Source organism: Danio aesculapii, chromosome 6 (assembly GCF_903798145.1).
Source record: "Danio aesculapii chromosome 6, fDanAes4.1, whole genome shotgun sequence".
Taxonomy (NCBI): Eukaryota; Metazoa; Chordata; class Actinopteri; order Cypriniformes; family Danionidae; genus Danio; species Danio aesculapii.
In genome coordinates this window covers 8,937,094-8,959,064 of record NC_079440.1, presented here as the reverse complement: position 1 = coordinate 8,959,064, position 21,971 = coordinate 8,937,094, and the positions used below count along the sequence as shown (strand labels likewise).

At 34.5% G+C, this 21,971-nt stretch overlaps 1 protein-coding gene across 1 annotated transcript; it reads right to left on the bottom strand.

The window, feature by feature from the left end:
- Positions 1 to 2,678: 2,678 nt before the first annotated feature.
- Positions 2,679 to 21,856, bottom strand: sec23b (SEC23 homolog B, coat complex II component). Its single transcript, XM_056459428.1, has 19 exons — positions 21,724 to 21,856; positions 19,745 to 19,979; positions 19,101 to 19,158; positions 17,645 to 17,731; positions 15,667 to 15,903; positions 14,003 to 14,085; positions 13,751 to 13,895; positions 12,688 to 12,846; positions 12,492 to 12,607; positions 12,277 to 12,400; positions 11,017 to 11,097; positions 10,819 to 10,908; positions 10,611 to 10,717; positions 10,170 to 10,323; positions 9,736 to 9,813; positions 8,130 to 8,291; positions 6,889 to 6,975; positions 6,173 to 6,394; positions 2,679 to 3,468 (listed from the first exon to the last, which is right to left on the bottom strand). Exons 2-19 carry the CDS (start codon positions 19,963 to 19,965, stop codon positions 3,379 to 3,381), a joined length of 2,301 nt encoding a protein of 766 aa, XP_056315403.1. The 5' UTR covers positions 19,966 to 19,979; positions 21,724 to 21,856; the 3' UTR covers positions 2,679 to 3,378.
- Positions 21,857 to 21,971: the final 115 nt, after the last annotated feature.

Sequence of the window (21,971 nt, the reverse complement as noted above, 5' to 3'; positions counted from 1 at the left end):
GTGCCAATCCTGTCAGCTAAGAACAGGAAACTGAGGCTACAATTGGCACAGGCTCACCAAAATCAGACAATAGTAGATTGGAAAAACGTTGCCTGGTCTGATGAGTCTTGATTTCTGCTGAGACATTCGGATGGTAGGGTCTCAATCCAATAGAGCACCTTTGGGATATGGTGGAACAGGAGATTCGCATCATAAATGTGCAGCCGACAAATCTGCAGCAACTGCATGATGCTATCATGTCAATACAGACCAAAATCTCTGAGGAATATTTCCAGTACCTTGTTGAATCTATACCACGAAAGACTTAGGCAGTTCGGAAGGGATAAGGGGGTCCAACCCAGAACTAGCAAGGTGTACCTAATAAGCGGTGAGCGTAGATGTACATTTGTCAGTTTATATGTTTTAATTTTCTATTTTACTTTTTTTTTTTAATTACTTTATTATTTGTGTTTTCGTCCTGTCACTGTAATTCTGTTGGTCTACAAGGGATACACCTGCAGATGCTCACATCAATATAGCCTCATTTTTCTGACACTGTAGAACAATAATTATTATTTTTACTACACTACTGTAAGGTTTGGCATTAATAAAACACTATTTAATCGGTAATTTAATAAATAATATGAATAACAATTGGTATAATTACTGTTTTAAGTTACAGTGATGGGTTGGGTTTAGTGCAGACGTTAATAAAATACGATTAATGGGTAATTAAATAAATAATATAAATAATTATCGTTAACGTCCGGCATCAGCTGTTTCCCTTCTAGAAGCGTCTGTCATGAAAACAAATTCCTCGTGTGTGTAATAAAGCTCAATTCTGATTTTTAAACTGTAATGAATGATACACTGTAAAATTATACTGAAACATTTTCTCAAGTCACATATGATGTACGCTGCCCTACGGTTATACTTCACCTGGAAGGTAAGGGTTTTTTCTGAATGAGTAAAAGCAATAACCAAGCATGGTCCAAATTCCAATAGCATAAAGCATTGACGCGCGCCGGTGCCATTTTACATAATCCATCATCGTCAATCTGCAATATAACCTTAAAATTTAATTTCAGGTTACATTGACCAAAATAAACATAAATATAGCTATATTCTCAAGGACGCCGCCATGTTAAAGCATGCCTCCGTGTCGTCACTTCCTTGTTAGAGTATGACCAGTCAGAACAGGAGTGAAGGATTCATTCTTACTACTGTTTTATTAACTGTTGCTGTCGTTTTATAATTAATTACGTCGAATAATTAAAATAAAATTATATTAACGGGTGTAATTATTCAGATAAAATGGAAGGTCGCTGATTCGAGTCCCGGCTGGACCAGTTTGTATTTCTGTGTGGAGTTTGCATGTTCTTCCCGTGTTCGCGTGGGTTTTCTCCGAGTGCTCTTGATTCCCCCACAAGTCCATAGACATGCGGCATAACGTTAGGTGAATTGAATAACATAAATCGGCCGTAATGTATGTGTGAAAGAGTGTTTGTGGGTTGCGGCTGGAAAGGCACCCGCTGCGTAAAACATATGCTGGATAAATTGTCGGGAAAAAAAATCCGCAGTGGCGACCCCAGATTAATAAAAGGACTGAGCCAAAATGAATGAATTTGTAAAGACACCGGCTGAAGCGGTATATAAACGAAAGCTCACATGGTGCCTGTTACTTTTCTCCGCGCGGTTGAAGAGCAACTAATCATAGATGTTTGTGATTACTTGACGGTTTGTTTGCACATAATTAATTCCATAAAGATTTATATACATTCCAGAGAAAATAAGTATAATTATACTTAAAATAATGTACAGTTTAGACTCTAAAATGACTAGATTTTTTTAGTTTGACGAACTATTGCTATAAATGTCCACTAAAGGGCGCAAGACACAATTAAATTGATGTTTCAGCAGTAAAGAAAACGTTTGCTCATTTTGCGTCTTATTTTAATTCCTTAAATCTAAAAAGATGTCTATTACATTTTATACAGGGCCTACTCGTAACAAACGTGATTAAAACGTAATTGTAACGACGCATATCCAGATATGTGTAGAAATGACAGTCAGGTTAGTGACATACATAGGTGACCGATACATGTTCAAATATAATTCATTGAAGACACAGAAAACTACTCACAGACATACCTTCGAATTCATGTTTTTATAAAAAATTAGACAAATCATTAACTTACTAGTGTCATTAAGTTAAATGACAATAATAGCTTTACAGTTTATCAATACAAATTACAGTGTAGCTTTTCATTTTCATAATCTCATTTACCACACATACATCCTTCATATAAATAGTTGCCTCAGTCGTGTTGATTCACACCTGCAGCTTCTTCACGATGGACATCCAACGTTCTCCAGCCTCCGCCGCTTTGACTGCAGCTCAAGAAGTTTGGCCAGAGGAGAAATGAAACTGAGCCTGGTTTCTCCCAAGGTTTCTTTTCCTTCACTTTCATCAATTGGTGAAGTTTGTTCCTCGCCACTGGCTTGCTTGGGACTCGTTGAGCTGCATACACATCGATGGATTTGCTCTTCAGTGTTTGGACTTTCAGCAGTGAAAATGAAACCACACTGAACAGAACCAACTCTGAAAACTGAACCGACAGTTTCAATTTACTAGAAGTTCTATGCTAAGCTGCTTTGACACAATCTACATTATAAAAGTGCTATAAAATAAACATGAATTGAATTTGTAATATATATTTTATTTTAGATCAAAACGAAAGAAGTTTGCACATTAAAGGTGCTTTTGAAATGAAATAAACCTACAAGAGATTCTATAAATATTATGCATAGCATTAGTTCATTGTAGATCGAGATAAAACTGGAATGTGGGTCACAAGTCACATGTAAATTCTTTACATACTACATTCATTTAATTACAATGCGGAAGGAACAGGCATATCATTCAAACACTGTTTCTCCCTGCACAAGAGCAGATCACAGGTACAGTTTAGAAGACTGTCAATCTGTGCAATACAAAAAAAAGGGACAAACAGAGAAGAGGAAACTTGCAAAAAACAAGCCTTATAGGAATTTCAGTCTAAACATGCTTAGGGAAGAGCAGCACGAGCAAAGTGGTGACAGAAATGATCATCTCTTTAGGGGAAATCAGACGTTATTAAACATGACAAGTAACACTTTCTGTTAGACGAAAACGAAACCTAATTAAATAAGCAAACAAACATGACAAAATAAATCATAATTACTTGAGTCGATTAGAATTAGAAAACAGCTAACAACCGTTTCTCTGGAGGACCTCTTAAATAAACACAGAGATGCATTTTGTTGTGGTTTTTTTTTCCAGAAAATTGGGTCAATAGTTTATCCTTTTTTGTCCTTTTCTTCACACACTCTAAATGTACATAATTCGTCAGCAAACGTTTAGGCTGAACTCGAAACAGCCAGTTTCTTAAGATGGTCCATGAAGACTTGCAGACTGACATCGTCTGTGAGGATTGGTGCTCCGGATTCCTACAAGAAAGATTCAGAAATATTAGAGATCAGACATTGTTTGAAGACCACAGCAGAAATCATTTGCAAATAAAAGCATTGTTCCATAAAGAGGAAGAAAATAAATTAGGAAAAGTTTGTTCAACCGGGGAAACCGCTGTAGCTTTATAACTCTAAATCACAGGTGTCAATTCCAATTCCTGGAGGGCCGCAGCTCTGCACAGTTTAGTACCAACCCTGCTTTAAAACACTTACCTGTAGGTCTCAAACAAGCCTGAAGGACTCAGTTTGATCAGGTGCGTTTAAATAGGGTTGAAACTAAACTATGCAGAGCTGCGGCCTTTCAGGAACTAGATTTGACACCTGTGCTCTGAATGATAAGTAAATCGGGGTTTTACCAGGTTAAATTTAAGACTCAAGACATTTTTTAGACCATTATGAATAAAATTTTAGACTTATACAGGGCTAAATGATAAGGATTGGGATTGCTGGTGATTGTATGAGTGTTAATGGTCAGATTGGGTAGCTCTACATGAACAAAGGAAAATTAAAACTGTTAAAAAAAGATGTAAGACCTACAACACAATATTACAGTAGATTTAAGACTTTAAGGCATAAAATTTAGCTAAGACCCCGTGAATACACTCGAAAATGGGTGGATGCTTATAGGGCTGAGAGTTGATTCCAAAAAGAATCAATTCCTCCATTTGGAGTCATTAAGAATCGAGAGTCAATTCCAAATTTCTGAATCAATTCCATTAAAGGGAATCAAATCTTCTTTTTAAAGAGTTATTTGACTCTCGGTTGCTAATAATGATCAGAAGTCACTTGCTAATAACAATTAGATGCGATTTTCCACATTTCCAATGTTTACATTTTTGCAAACAGATTCAGATAGGTCATTTTAATGAACTGATTCCAATGGCAACATCCCCAGTTCACCATTGTGTAATTTCTAACTGCTGGCTAATAGACTATGTTAATGTGTATTACCGACTATTACTTTTCATTTGTTTAAGTTAACAGTGTTTAGGTACAAATTAAGTTTATTTACTTAATCCACACATTGATATACAAATGGTGCAGTACTTGTTTTATTGATTGCATATATATATATATATATATATATATATATATATATATATATATATATATATATATATATATATATATATATATATATATATATATATATATATATTTAAAACTACTTTTTATTTTCATTTTGTCCATGCAGAAATGATGCTTAAAACCAGCCGTTGTTATAATAAAACATCCACACACACATGTGATCGACAGACAAATGGCAGGCTCCTACTTCGGTGTTGAAAAGCTATGGTTAGTGTACTAGACACCAAATATTAGTGTGGTGTGTATTCAAGAGTTGGTAACTGTATTCTAATGACATTTGAGGAACACAGTAATGTAATGAATTACATTTAAAATGTGTAAATTTGATTACAGTCACTAAAGTCAATATAATTGCGTTACTTGCGTTACAATTATAGTGTTTGGAAGAAAAAAAATAATTCTTTTAAATCATGTTTTCTGCTGTAACATCAGTTCATGAGCATGCGCTTTTAAATTGCTGGAGAACGCGAGCTGAAATGGTTGCTGTCGAGAGCGGTTGCTTCTTCAAGTGGAAATACAGACATTACTTTCATTTCATTTAGCGGAAAAACAAAAAAATTGCTGTGAAAATGCAGTCTAAAGAACTTTCGACTGTTTTTAACTCGACCAGCAACTTGTTCAAGCACTTAACTAGAAAGAATTCTACGATAACACTCGTCACTAAAAGGACACCGGCGCCCAAAAACATGGTGGACCAACTTAGCTTGAACTGAATTTTTTTTGTGCAGCATTGGGAGTGAAGGTATCTTCTGAATGTGAAGAGAAGCGTAGCTGCTTATGTGGCCGTTCACATATCGCGTCTTTTGCGTGTGCGAATATTGGGAGCACATATTGCACGCGCTCGCATTTCCCAGGCGCACCCAGTTGAAAACTGCAAGTTTTTTGTATTATTATAGGTATATTTTATACGTTTTAAAAGTAACTTCAAAGTAAAATAATTAGTAATCTGATTACTTTTTACATCAAGTAATTAGCAATGTACTCAGATTACAAATTTCCAGTAGTAATCAGTAATTTGTAATCTATTCCTTAAAGTAACTTACCCAACACTGGCATTCAATAAAAGTTGTGTGCTTAACTGAGCTTCTTTTCAGCCATTTACTACTAACAGTGTTTGGGTATAAAGAATCTCAACAATCAATTCTCAATATCAAGCCCATCAATTTGAGAACTAAGAATTGGAATCGAAATCAATTCCCTGGATGTTTAATTGTCAGTTCAAGGTAGAGTCAGTTTTGGATGGACATTTAACTAAATAATTTGATGACAGCCTGACTGGTATTACAGAACGAAAGTCAGATATATAGGTAAATGAGTTTCCATAGAATATAATATTATTTATAGAAGTGTTTCCCAACCCTGTTCCTGAAAGCACACCAACGGTACACATTTTCAACCTCTCCCTAATCTAACACACTTGAATCAACTCATCAGAACGTTGGAAGAGACTCCAAAACCTGAAGTTAATGTGTAAGATAAAGTAAATATGTACTGTTGGTGTGCCTCCTGGAACAGAGCTGGGAAGCATTGATTAAGAGTATCTCCATCCATACTTTATTCCTCAATATCCCAAATGAAAGAAAATGGTGTATACCTGGCCCCAGGCGTAGAGGTTGTTGTGTGTCTGCGAGGGGTTGACTTTAGAGAGCAGGAAGCGCGCCTGTGAGCCTCCGTGCTCAGTGTCGATGTATCTGGGCATGGGGAAGCGAGTCTGCAGGATATCCTGAGCATCATCCAGAGGAGCCTGAAGAAGCTGCTTGAAGTTCTCATACTCGGCCATCTCCTGGTATCCAGCCTTCCTCCACTGAGCAATAGTCTGAGGAGATGAGAACACCACCATCACTAAACTGAGCTCTGATGAAGACTTTAGAATACTCAAGACATGTCACTCGTGTAGTTTTGAATGGGGAAAAGTGTAACGGTCAATTTGGCGAATGAAGCCCCGCCTTCAAATACATGAGCCAATCAGTGATGGCTGTAGACTGATGATTCTCAGGGAGAGGGGATCAGACCAGATGTGGGTTTCTGGAGATTTTGTGTGATTCAAACGTTTAGAAATTAAACTAAAGAGAGTTGTTGTTTAATTTTATTGGTGATAGCTAATATGACATATAATCGTAAGCTTGGCAAGCAATTTTTGAGCATTTGGTGTTTCCCCTTTAAAACAGAATGCCCGAGAGGCATTTCAAAGATGGCCAGCAAGTGAAATGACTTGCCTTAAAGGGACTTTGGCTCAGATAAACATCGTTTAACCCTGTAAAACCTGTCATCTCAATTTTTTTTATATTATATAAGCATTTGGATTAGTACCTCTCCATGGTAAATCACCAGCTGGAAGAAGGTGTCCATCAGGAGGATGCGATCAGGAAGAATGCTGCTGCTGTCCAGAAGAACAGGCTATAAAAGCAAAGAACAAAATATAAGGATGAATACATTGCATTTATCATTCTAGTACAGGCGTGACCAACCCTGTTCCTGGAGATCGACCTTCCTACAGATTTCAGTTGCAACCCATATCAAACACACCTGCCAGTCATTATCAAGTGCTGTTCAGGTCCTAATTAATTGGTTCAGGTGTGTTTGATCAGGGTTGGACCTGAACTTTGCAGGAAGGTCGATCTCCAGGAACAGGGTTGAGCACCACTGCTCTAGTAAATAAAAGTCAAGACTGAAATGATTCATACCCCAGGCAAATTCTCACCTGAAGTTACTTAAGTACGTTTTTTTGGACCAGACATGACACAAGCTTCACTCAAAAGATAAGAAGATGTACAAGAGGCATCATTATGGAAAGTAATGTAAAAATATTTCAAGCATATTTAAAAATATTTAAGCAACTATAAATCAGAATTTTCCAGGCGTGTGAATAATTTTGTGCTTGACTGTATATAAAATTTCATTTGAGCATTTCTAGCATTATGGATGTGACATTTGGAGTAAAAGCTTGAAAACTGTATTTACATAGGATGGATAATGTTAACAGTATACTGAAACATTTGATTATATTTGATTATTTGATTATATATTTTCAAAACAACTAACCACAAGATTAAATATGTATATTAATCTGTCAATGTTTTATATTTTAAATCAGTGAAATAAACATGCGCCCTGGATGTGACCAAAAGCAAAAGGATTTGAGTTTACAGTAAACAGCGTGATTTGTAGAAATTCTGTCAATTAAACTGCACAACCCAAAAGAAACAATGGCAATCAAAAAGATAAGGGTTGTCTCTCTATAGAACAGAAGAGTTAAGTTTGATATTATTTGACACTTTTGCATTCGTGAGAAAAAAAAAAAAACTTCATTATGAAAAATACAATATGACATCTCTTTATTATGATTGTGAGAGATGTGAAATTGCCACGTGTATGACATTGGTGAATCAAATCAAATTGTCTGAAGATGTTGACAGAGACATTTTTGGGTACATATTTGTACAGTATTGTAAAATACAAGCCTATACGACCAACTTAAAACAATTTTTTTGAGTGAAAACCTTTTTTTTTTTTTGACATTTACATGGAATTGCTCATTTTTGAAAAATCACCTCTGGAGGGCCGTAGAAAGAGTAGGAGTAAAGGATGGGCTGTATCATGATGAGCGACTGTGTCAGATCCTGACGCACAAAATGATGTCTGTAATAGGACGACTCGTCCGGGCTGTTATTGAACACCTGCAGGAACGGGGATCTCCTCAAGTGGAACATAAACTAATCAAGAAAATGAAAACAATTCAATATTAGAAATGTGATATTCTCCAACAAGATACGTGAAGACAGAAATTTTAAATAAAGTACTTATTTAAAAACACGCACATATAAATACACAAGACATGTTTTATTCAATGGAAAGTTGTTTATGTATTAATACATGTGATTCTGGAATAGGGCTGCATCATATTGGATAAATCTGATATTGCGATATTTTATTTTCGGCAATAAATTTTGCAATATACAGTTTCACAAACAGTGTGTAAATAGTAAACAGCACTATTTTATGGTTTTCTAGGGAATCTAGCAGTATTTAGGTACAGAAATTAAATAATCATAATGGAAAAAATGATTTTCTTACTTTGTTTTATCTGGTTTCTAGTCCAAATATCCAAAAAAGCAAGTAAAAATATCGTTTCGTTTTCACCGTCAAAAGAAATAAGCAAAAATTAAGAGTTTATCATTAAAACAAGCAAATTATCTGCCAAGTAAACTCTTTTTGCTTTGAAATGTAGATATTTGGACTAAAAAAAAAAGATGATAATGCATAAACGATATAAATTCCCTATAAAACAGTGATTAAATACAATTCTGTATCTCCTGGTTAACTATAATTCAGACTCAACGTTGGATATCTTTGCTTTGTGACTATTGTGGATGCACACATTGTGATATTGCTGCTTAAACGATATATTGTGCAGCCCTATTCTGGACCACAAAATCAGTAACTTATTTTACAAGAGCATATTTTTGCCATAGCAAAAAATACATTGATTGTATAGGTGAAAATGACAGATTTTTCTTTCATGGCAAAATTCATTACAATATCAAGTGAAGATCATGTTCCATGAAGATATACTGTAAATGTCCTACTGTACAGAATCAAGACTTAATTAATATAAGCAATTATTATGTCATTTTCTCAGTTTTTAGATTTGTTTTTCAAATAGTAAATAGTAATCTCGGCCAAATATAGTCAAATCCAAATAAAGTATAAAGTAATGGAATCTTACAAAACTCAATTAAAAAGACACTTATGACCAGTTTTTGTGGTCCATGGTCATATCTACACGTTAATGAATACAAATATGTTGTCAGTTAATACAGGATTTTAATAATAAGGTGATAATAATGTTAGCAATAAACATTTATTTTTTCTCATACTAGTATATCCTACAAAGTCTTGCTGAATGTGTTAAATACACTCTTTATATGAAACATACATTCTATACTACTTCTAGCTGCTCATTCAAAAATACAGGGAGTTAAATCAATCACAGTGCTTGTTGAAAGAGCGGATAATTCATATCGATTAATAAAGCAGATTATTAACTGCTCTAAACACACAATCATGTAGGACTGACTTTGAAAACATAGTGGCCAAATAAATACACTGAATTAAATCATGTAAACAAATATAGTTCAAACTAAATTATCCTTTTACCTGTGGGTAAAGCGAGAGCGATTCGGAGAGTCTGAAGGAGTTTGGATCATCTTTATTGAACTGGCCAAACTTCTGACACTGAAATCAAACCAACAAACACGGAATGAAGCAACTTGTCTATTCATCATTACAATCATGGCCCTAATTATTTACCATAACTTGCCTAATTAACCCTTTAAATGTCACTTTAAGCTGAATACTACCATCTTGAAACATATCTAGTAAAATAATATGTACTGTCATCACAGCAAAGATAAAAGAAATCAGTTATTAAAACTATTATGTTTAAAAATGTGTTGAAAAAAATCTCTCCGTTAAACAGAAAATGGAGAAAAATAATATACAGGAGGGCTAATAATTCAGAAGGACTAATAATTCAGACTTCAACTGTACGTATAAAGACATTAAGCCTGATTACTTCCGTCAAAACTCACCAAGCGAATAAGCTGTCGATCCAGCCAGCGGAGAACATCAGGCCCCTCCTCTGACTCCGCCCTGAAAATTCCGAGCCGGGCCATGAGAACGGCTGAAGCCTCCTGATCAAACGACGACTCGATGTGCTGGATCTGCGACTGTGCGTCAGCCCAACTAGGTGTGACAAAAGAAACCAGTTTGTCAAGATCCATTGACGCACACACACACTCCAGCATACGAGCTATACCCATATTTACGCAGCAAAATCTATTTTAGTCTACTGCAAACACAAATAGCTCATGGAAACATGAGATATATTGATTTTAGATAACTCTGAGGTCTTTTGTTCCATATAAAAAGGTGTTGTCATCAATTTTATGAATGAAAAGAAACAAGCAAGTCATTGAGTGTGATATCAGCTGATAAGAATATCATGCATGTGCTGAAACCAAAAGACTTACTTCCTGGCAATAGTGGTGACTCGGATCCGCCGCTGTGTGTTTGAGTGCTGATACTGCGTAACAAACTGAACAACTCCTCTTCCCCCCTGAGGAACAGGGGCGTTGTGCTACAAAACAACACAGCGGGGTGGTATTTTAATATCGGTGTAAATATAAGCGCTCACACCCTAATACCGTGCGTACTGTACAGATAATTGTCACAACATACCTGATTTACAACTTCAAAGTACATGGCCAGGGTGGTGGCAGGTGAGAGACTACAGATCTTCCATTGGCATGTTCCTCCAACGCCCATTTCCTGCAAAATATTACACATTCTTATTTGCGTGTACTGTGCACATTACTGAAATTCATCACAAATTAGTGTAGGCTGGGATGAAACGAGAAACGCTTGTTTGTGACTTACATTGTCTGAAACGCAGGGTCCTTTGGTGTTCAGTGACACACATGGCCCGATCGCACCAGATACTTTCAATTCTCTTGAAGTCTGATAAGAAAAACAGGTTTTAGGGATTTAATAAACAAGGAAACTTGATTAGAAGTCAACATGATTGTAATTTTTGCTACTTTGCGTCTCGGAAAACAAGTCTCTTATGCTCAGGCGTAATTAACAGAATTAAAAATACAATAAAATCAGGAATATTAAGAATATAACATTTAAATATAGTTACATTTTTAATATAGTATACTGTAATAATATAAAATATATTATGATTGATTGATTAATAATAATAAATATTATATATATATATATATATATATATATATATATATATATATATATATATATATATATATATATATATATATATATATATATATATATATATATATATATATATATATATATATAACATTTTTGCTAATTATCAATACATTTTAATAATATAAAATATTTTGATAATTAATAACAAATAAAAATAAATAAATATTATTAAATATATATATATGTTTTATTTAATATTTATTTATTTTTGTTCATTCTTAATTATCAATATATTTTATATTATTAAAATGTATTGATATTTAATTAATAATAATAATAATAATAATATATATTTAATTTTATTCTTTTAATTTAATATATTTTATATTGATAATAATAAAAATTATAATATATATATTTATTTGTAATATTTACTTATTTTAATTTTTTTTGTTTATATATTAAACATTTTTATTTATTATAAATAAATAAAATAAATATAATGAATAAAAAATATTTAGTATAAACAAAATAAATATTATTAAAATAAGTAAATTACAAATAAATATTGTACATAATATTTTTATTATATAATATCATTTATTTAAACAGAATTATCAGCATAATTTCTCTAGTTTTTAGTGTCACAAGATCCTTCAGAATCTATTGTAATAGGCTAATCTGCTTAACACTAAAATGCTTGAAAAAATATCTTATTTTCAAAGATGAAAACAGCTGCTCAATATTATTGCAAAATTTAGATTTTTTTTTAAAGATTCTCTGATGAACAGCAAATACAAAAGAAAAGCATTTATTGTAAATAGAATTTAATTAACATTAACAATGTCTTTGTCATTTTTGATCAATTTACTACATCTTAGTTCAATACAAGTATTAATTTATTTGACAAAAATCACAGACCCAAAGTTTAAGATAACAGTTTAAGTTCAACTGTGTTACCTTCACTTCCAAAGTAGCACCAAAAGCCATGCGAAACTCTCCATTGTAGTCTTTGTTGAAGACTCTCTGAAAGGTCTGCTTAAACAGAGAGGTGTTGAAAGAATCGCCCATGACAATGTGGCCCCTAAAAATAAAATAGGAAACAGTTTTGGCTTTACAGTACATTTAATAGAACGTGGTGTCATTAAATAAAAAAAATAAAAAAATCAACTCACCCTGTGAGGTTAGATAGACATTTCATCTCTAGAAGTCCCGTCTGATCCAGCGCACAGGCATAAATGTCAACACTGTGTCCGTTTACTGCTGCACGATTGGCTAGGGCTTCGTAATACTATATAGAGATCAAGAAGAAGTTTTATTTAGCAAAACCATAAACATATCATCAGACCATTTAAATAGAATTATAATCACCTTAGTGGCCTTCTTCAGATGCCGTGCGTTGTCTTTCTGAATGTCATGCCAGGAGCGGATGGGGGTCTTCAGCTCATCTCCCACCACCATGCCAGGTCCCTGTGCTGGGGGACCACCAGTGAACAGCATCACACGGGCTCCAGTGTTAGGGAAAGTACCCTAGTAGAAGAAAAACAGATAGAGAATGAATCAAATGCAAACTTGTATCCAATATTTTAAAAATGGATAAGTGGAATCTTTGTGGTTCGATTTAAAGAACTATACAGAAAATGCCCCGTATATTATTAACTTTTTAGCATCTTTCAAAAGGAATTAATGCATGGTTAAGTATAATCAGAGACGCTAGACTTATTATCAAACAAACAGAGCTGAGTGCAGAAAGTAGTCTGACCTTTATCTCCAGGGTTATGTAAGAATAACGAGTGAGTTTAGAACTAGTACAACTGTTCTGATATGATATGACAGCTGAAGTGGACTTTGAATCTCACAGTCAGTGTTGCTGACACGTCGCCAATACAAACTCACAACTAGACCAAAGTTATAATGAAAGCAAAAACTACAAAAAAAAACCCTGCAGGAGATTTCTCCCACAGTGTGCGGAATGTTGTTTGAGGGAAGATGAGCAATAAATGCATTTCAGAATATATATCGCATAAAACTGTTGTGCTTCTTAAAGGGACAGTTCACCCCAAAAATTCAATTCTGTCATCATTTACTCATCCTTTACTTATTTCAAATCTTTAGAAGTTTCAATCTTCTATTAAACACAAAAGAAGATATTTTGAAGAAAGCTGAAAACCTGTAACCATTGCCTTCCATAGTATTTGTTTTTCTTACTATGGAAGTCAATGGTTACCGGTTTTCAGCTTTCTTCAAAAATCTGCCGTTGCCTATAAACATTTCTAATCACTTGAATAGTGACAACATTTTCATTTCTGGGTGATCCATCCTTTTAAACTTAACCCTTATATCCTCCTTTTTGCATTTTCTCTTTGATCAAAAACAGATATTATTCTGCCATACAAGATGAACTATAACTTAACAAGAGGCTTATTTTTTATACCTCCAATAGTCCGATAGCAATGGAAAGGGCGTTGCCTGTGGAACGGAGAGGTCTCTTCCCTTGAGGAACAGGCCAGGGGTCTCTCAGCAGCTCCCCTAGAAGGTCGGTCAGGTTCATATCCACTGCTTGCACAGGCTGCAGAAATCTAAAACGGGTAAAAATAAACAAATAAATAATGTAATCGTGTATCATTTTCTTGAGACTTGTTGTAGAAGATTATGTTCACTTAAAAAGATGGCAAACATCTCATACCTGCAAGCAGCAGCAGCGTCATGAGGTGCCAGTGGTTTGCCTTGTTGTCCAGAGGTGGCTGGTTTCATCAGTCCCAGCATCTCCTGCAAACAGATCACGCATCTGATGAATTTCACCGGAAAGTCAGACTTTATCCATCCACTTGGGTTTTTTCCTCCATAGAGTATTTATTTTATATCATTATTATAATAATAGGGTATTATTCTTTCTGATGTCACAATACAGAAACTTGCTGTACTGCCCCTCTTTGTGTTTACTTTCTTCGTCACTTCCTTCTACAAATAAGTTCATCACCATTGGATGCGAGGACTAATTATAAGGTGAAATTATTTAAAAGAGGTTTTTTTTTTTGATGGAGGGTCTGACCTCCAGTGTGAGAAGTGGTGTTAGCGTCACCAAGTTGCGGGTGTGGCTCTGCCTGGGCGTTTGTCTGGGGAAACTGAGGAAGAGATGGAGGTATAGCCACCGTACTGCAAGTTACCTGGTAATTACTGACGTGTACCAGTCCTTTCATATCGCCGTGCTGCATAGTTACCAGTGTCGGTGTGTGAGGAAAACTCTGAAAAATGCTGTCTATCTGTCACTTCTCACCGTCCGTATCGCCAAGTCACCTGCCATTAAACTGCTGACATGTTACCTCTTCAAACCACCGTACTGCAAGTCGCTTGGGTCAGTTTCACGCATACACGCACATACATGCGTTCATCACCCAACTTACACTTATTTTCATTTTTTTATATTTGATAAAATTGAATTTTTGTTTGTTTGTTTGTTTCTTGGTTTATTTGTTGTTGTTTTTTGAGGGGAATTTTTTTTTGTATTATTTAAATTAATGTAAGGATTTCTTTAATGATTGTGGGATATTGACTTTATTTTTGCTTGTAGTTGAACTTGCCATTTAAATTAGTTCATTAAATTTTTTTTTATACTTGTTCTCTTTTTTGTACGTTTCTATATGACTCCTTTATATGTAACAGATGGTTTTGTATAAGTTTTGTTTTCGCTATCATGGGTTATTAATTATTTAATTGAGATGTATTTTTCGCAAGTTATAAACTTATCTGGCACCCGAAATCTTATTTAACACTTGTCTATGTCTATGTCTATATATATATATATATATATATATATATATATATATATATATATATATATATATATATATATATATATATATATATATATATATATATATAAATAAATATTTATTTAATTTTTGTACGAGGTTGACTGAGTTAGAGGAAGATACACAAAACGCAGCACCCTCAGGGTTCAGTGGTCAGCACATTGCGTTACGACGCCGCTGACCTGCATTCGAAATTCATCGGAGTAGTATTTAATAATTTTTTTTTTTATGTCAAGACATATAATACTGTTGGGTTACTTGTGCAGGTGTACATATTTTATTTTTTGTGTGTATGACCACCGTTACACTGACAAATATGCAGCTACTGACAGACCCCAAGTGATGCTCAAGCACTGGTCATGAATTTAATTACACATAATGTTAGCCTTTTTGAAAAACAAGATAATGCTTTACTTGATAAGATTACAAGAATAATGAAAAATGTGTTTATTTCAACTATGATTGGAATACCACCTGAGACGGGAAAAACCTGAAAAATGAATGAACAATAATTCAAGCTCATAGAAAGGCTGCTGACCTGTACTTGTTTGGGTGCGAGCTCCTTTGTGCCACGGAAGACGTAGCTCTTGGCGATGCCTTCGCAGTTGAGCTCGTGGACCTGAATCATGCGGCCGAATGTGATGAGACCCACAAGGGCATTGGGTGGCAGGAGACTCAGAGACATCTGCAGCGATTCCTTCAGAGCCTGGAGATCTTCCTCCTCCAGACATGTGTCCACCACGTACAGGAAGATGAGAGGGGTTGGTGGTCCACGCTGAAGAGAAATGCATCAGGTTACTTAAAATAAAAGATTAGGCAAAACTTTTAGAATGATGCCCCATTACTTAATGTGTTTAACCCTCGTGTCATGTTCACATCTCACCCCTTACTTTAGTGTTCCTGGTCAAAATTGATCTGTCAGTTTTAACTGCTCTTAAATTATTTTTAAACATTTTTCTCCACCAATTTTAATTTAACATTCTTTAGCTGTGAAGTGTCTTAAAGTAGTGTTTAACGTGATTTTATAGAATTAGACATAAAATAACTGCATTGAAAATTCAAATAGGCACTGAAAATGTATTACAAAATGAACAATCGATGACAAATATCAAAATACTTTGTTTCGTTACCAATAGAAAGCTCGCTAAAATAACTATCACAGGGTCTGACCAAAGAAATTTACATTGTAATCCATTTGAATATGATTAATCAACCAGCAAAGCACAAACAAACACTATCATTTCCTGTGTACTGAGTGCTCGAATTTTCATTCAGTCCTTCAACTGCACTATATTAGTGTACTAATGTAGGCAATAGTGAATGAGGGTAAAGACGGTGATTAAGGACACAGCACTAGCACTAGTTATACTTTGGCTTTTTTGAGCGAGATGCTAATGGTCTAATCCAATAAAATAATTGATGCTAAGCTAAGCTAAAACTGCTCCTGCTAGACCCAGAGATTGGTATGAATTTGTACGGTCTGATGGGTAAATATAGTCTGGATACCAAGTAATTTCCTATGGCGGTCACTTTTGACCGGGAGCATCACAAGCGTAACAAGGTTGATTAAAACTTTCAAAAATCAATGAAGGAGGAGATCATCACTTGAATGTTCAAGTGCATAGTGTAGAGAATATCATAAGGCCTTGAGGCAATTAGATTCAAAACACAATATTTATGAGTGTTTTAAGTTGTAAATTGGTCAGATTTGACCCGAACCCGACAGCAAGGTTAATAACATTAAATGTGAATAATCTTGTAAAGCATTTATTTATCATAGTTCAATGTTTACTAATGCATCATTAAAATCCAAAGTGGTGCTTGTTAACATTAATTAATGCAAATTCAACATGAGTTAACATGAACTAATACAAATTAACATTATTTAACTTAAATGACGTTAACTGAAGATCAATCAATACTGTAATACATTCACTTTCCTTCGGCTTAGTCCTTTTATTCATCAGGGGTCACCACAGCAGAATGAACTGACAACTTTACCAGCCTTCTTGCTGTGACGCGACAATGCTACTCACTGAGCCACCATGTAGCTACTGTAATACATATATTACTGACTGTTTGTTCATGTCAACAAATACATAAACTAATATCTACTAATGAACCATTATTTTAAAAGTGTTACCAAAGATAAGATACTGTCATTTTAAGTCATATTAATATATCGTTTGAAACGCTAGGATCTGAGTTTAAAACAAACAAAAAAAAAGAAACTATCACTTTTCTTAGATACTATGCAACAAATTTAATAAAAGTCACAAACATTAATTTGATTTCAAACCCAGGCTGTTCTTTATAACTTTCCAATTAAAATATAACTAAATATATTAAATTACTTGGTAATGAGTCATTATCTAAACACAGATAGTACTGCCACAAAAAATGACAACGTGGCTTTTGTACGTAGCTATCTGTGAGCTAAAGGAGCACAAGTTTGTACAGTCCTGTATGTCTATGTACAGTACAGAGTACACAGACAAGAGTGAATGTAAATTTACCTGCACTATGTACTCAATGGTGGAGAACTGAGGCATGAGTTCTGCTGGTTGATTCACTTCTGAAATGCCTGCGTATGATGGAGGAAACTGAGAAGAAACAGATTATTATTTACTTATAATAGTTATTATTTACTTATGATTAGGCATGGGATGATAACCGGTTTCAAGGTTTACCGCGGTTTGGAAAAGTCAAGGTATTAAAACCACTAACATTTTTGGCTATCCCGTTACTAAGGTATATGTTTGGGGATTTTTTTGGTTTGGTTTTCATGTGTTGTAAAGAAATTTGCGTTTTTGAAACTAATGAAAACAGCAGAAATTATATTGATTAATGAGCCTGGCATGTTTACTGCTCCAAAATATTATAAATGTTTCTTGAAATAAATTATATTGTGTTCAATGGGGACAAAGGTAGTTGTTTTTACCCAGACATTTGAAAATAACTTATTTTAGAGCAGTAATCACAATACAGTGAAGTCGTGATATTTATATCCAAGGTTATCATACCGTTAGTAGGCATGGGCCGGTATAAGATTTTGATGGTATGATAACCTTGGATAAAAATATCACGGTTTCATGGTATTGTGATTACTGCTCTAAAATAAGTTCTTTTTAAATGTCTGGGTAAAAAGCAGAAACGTTTTCCCCCCTTTGAACACACTGTATTTTATTTTGAGAAAAATGTATAATATTTTGGAGTAGTAAACATCGGGCGATAATTCAAATAAATAACTGACTAGTTAGAAACTGATTAGTTTCAAAATCACAGATTTCTTTACAATTTAAAACGGCATCTTTGGATATCTTTTCTGCTTGATATATTGTTGTCCTAAAAAATAAATAAATAAAAAGACAAAAAAATCTCTATATATTTTCTATTATTAAAAAAAATTATAATAATAACAACAAATATATATATATATATATATATATATATAAAATCTTACATATAATTTTTCACCTTATGACCCACTGCATTACCCCTCTTAATCCTCTATTTAAACTAAACTAAAGCTGAGTGAATAAGTATTCAACCCTCTCTGACCCATTTATATTTAGTTATTGATATTATTTAATTTACTATTTTATTGTTACTGTTATTTCCATATATTTTATTTTATGAAACTTTTGTTTTGTATTGCGTTCTGTTATTTTATAGTTTGTAAATAAGAAAAATGTGAAGCAATGGGAAATGTACACTCTCTTAAGTGAAATCATTGTACTGTATAGATTGCTACTATAAATAAATTTGAATAAAAAAATCTTACACATACCTAAGGAACGGTATAGCAGAAAAGAGACAGTTTTAAAACCTTGACTTTTTTCAAACCACGGTATACCTTAAAAATGGTTATCGTCCCATGTCTAACTGTCAGAAACTTATACCGGCCCATGCCTGCTTATAATAGTAGTAAACAATGAATGAAAATGAGTGTATTCAGTAAAGCACACTCACAGAGTTCCTTTGGAAGCAGAAGTTGCAGGCCCAAATCTTAGCTCTGAAGTCCACTTGACTACAAAAAGGAAATTTAAGTGTTAAAGATGCAAATCTTGTCTGTCACCAAGTCTTTATTTAGCACAAGGAAGACAACTGATTCTTTTCATAATTCACAGCAGTTAAAAGTTCAGTAAACTGATACGATCACCATACACAATTTATGTGGGTAAATATTTCTTAACAGGCTAAAAAAAAACTCTAGAACAATCCAACTAGTATATCTGTGGACCAAATATACACTGGAACTATTTTACACCAAAATACAACCAATCCAAGCAAAATCTGGTTCACTTTAAACCCTCAAAACAGAACGCTGGAATCAATTCAATTCATCTTTATTTCTATAGCGCTTCTACAATGTAGATTGTGTCAAAGCAGCTTAACATAGAAGTTCTAGTAAACTAAAACAGTGTCAGTCCAGTTTTCAGAGTTGAATTTTAGTTTAGTTCATATCAGTGTGGTTTAATTTTCAACTGCTGAAAGTCTGAAGACCCCAAGATATCATAATCTAATGTCACAACGCTATTATTTACCTATACTGACTACTCTCTGCACAAACAAACAGAACCCAACGCTGCTTGAAAAAGTGATTCAGCACTTACCAAAGTGGGTTGAGTACAGCTTTGCAGTTTGCCCGGCTGCACAACACCGGCTCATACTGGACCGGCGGCAGGTCAGGTCTCTCTTTCAGAGGGGTGTAAAGGCACGAAACAGGAACCACTAGCCGTGTGGCCTCCAGTCGGCTGGAAGGCCAGAGGTTCCAACTGCAGCGTATCCCGTCTCGATCTTCATTCTGTTGGATGAACTCTTGGTAGGTCGCCATGACAGTGCGAACGACTGCGAAACGACCAGAAAGAGAAATGAGTAAACAGAGAGCAGCAAAGTCTTTTTAACCCCAAACCACACCTAATGGGTTGTTTCTCCAAAACTGGAGAGGTAGGATGGCAGAGCCTGAAATCAAAGCCAAATACTTGTGTGACAAGTACAATTTCGCCCATATGAGCAATGTAAACGGAAATGCATTTTTTTATGATATATGTTCTGACAGAAGGAATTCCCTTTCACGTATTGGAACAAAGACACTGGACAAGAGTGGGCACCAAGCCCAAAAACGTCAATTAGCACTTGCTGATGAGAGCTATGCGTAAACAAGAAGCAAAATCACATGCTATTTTTTTAGCTACTATGTTGGGACACAGACACACCTGTCCTAATGTACCCAAGTCACACGGTTTGCTGACTAACACAAATCACTTCAAAGAATTAAAAGAGACTTTAGCCTCTGATAACCCTGAGGGATCCCTGGAAATGTCTGTCCTAAACACTGAATGATAGTATTGACTGATTAGTTACACAATGACAGATTTTCCAGACAGACATGGCCTCAATTTGGGTAAAGTTGGTTTTATATTCGCACATTCGTTCTTTTTTTGACCTGTGGCAAATTTGGCAAAAAATATAGCTAAAAATATAATAATAGTCTTTTAATATCCATATACCGCATATGAAATCATCATTCCGTTGTTTTTAACCGAACGTCCTGACCAGTTTATATGTATAACGTTACTCTACACTGTAAAAAGTGAATAAAGTTAGTTAAAGCGAGTAAACCAATTGCCTTAAATGTAAAAAGCTGACTTTACAATAATAATGTAAGTAAACCCAATGTAACTTGGAACTGTCAAGTTGACAGAATTTTTATAATTATGCTAATTGTATTCACTTTTTTTTAAATTAAAAGTAAACTAATCATTTTTTCCCAATACACCTTTATTATATTATTTTACTCTAGCTTTTCTGTATCTAGCAAAATGACAGTAAAATAAATCTGCTCTTCCAGACTCCAGTGTGTCTAAATTCAATACAGACTATAAGTGTAGATTTTAATAACGTAATGACGCACCAAATATGTAATATTGTGATAATTACAGTAATTATTTGAAAACAGATATGCTAAAATTGTCTGACACTGTAAAAAGGGATTTACTTTTAAAAAGAGAGTACAATTAGCATAATTATAAAAATTAAGTCGACTTAACAGTTTTAAGTTACATTGGGATTACTTACATTATTTTTGTAAAGTCAACTTTTTACATTTAAGGCAAATGGTTTACTCGATTTAAGTAACTAACTTTAATCACTTTTTACAGTGTAGAGTAACGTTATACATAAAACTGGTCAGGACGTTCGGTTAAAAACAACGGAATGATGATTTCATATGCGGTATATGGATATTAAAACACTAGTATCATATTTTAACTATATTTTTTGCCAACATAAAACACATCCATGACGTCACGCGTATTTCTATATTTTAGTGTTCAAGCTCGCGCTACATGCCTTCACATCTTTAGTACACCACATTCAAATGGAAACAGAAGGTAAGACAAATGTAAAACACTAATGTAAATAAATATAAAGAATATCTTGAACGTGTGTATTAAAATACATCTCTAAACACCGAATAACCCGTTAACACACACTAGCATCCCTGACTTCCGCTGACCTAATCCTGGGTTTTCGGTTTCAAGATAACGTAGCGCAGCCCCAGTTTTTCCCCAAAACAATGCAATAGACGTACCTTCTTAATCGATGAGGCTTTTGATCCAGACTGTAATAAATAATATATAATAATCGCGCTCACAGCAGCATTGAAAAGTGAAAATGACTTCGTCGAGCAGGATTCGCCCCCGGCCGGTTCCTGGAGCTCTCAAGAGTGACGTGTTACTACAACACTCCGAGCGCCGCGATTGGCCGCCTCCGTCTGGCGTCACGAGAACGTTCCTCCGCAGGGATGAATTTCTGTGCGTGCTTGCGTAGGTTTCCAAT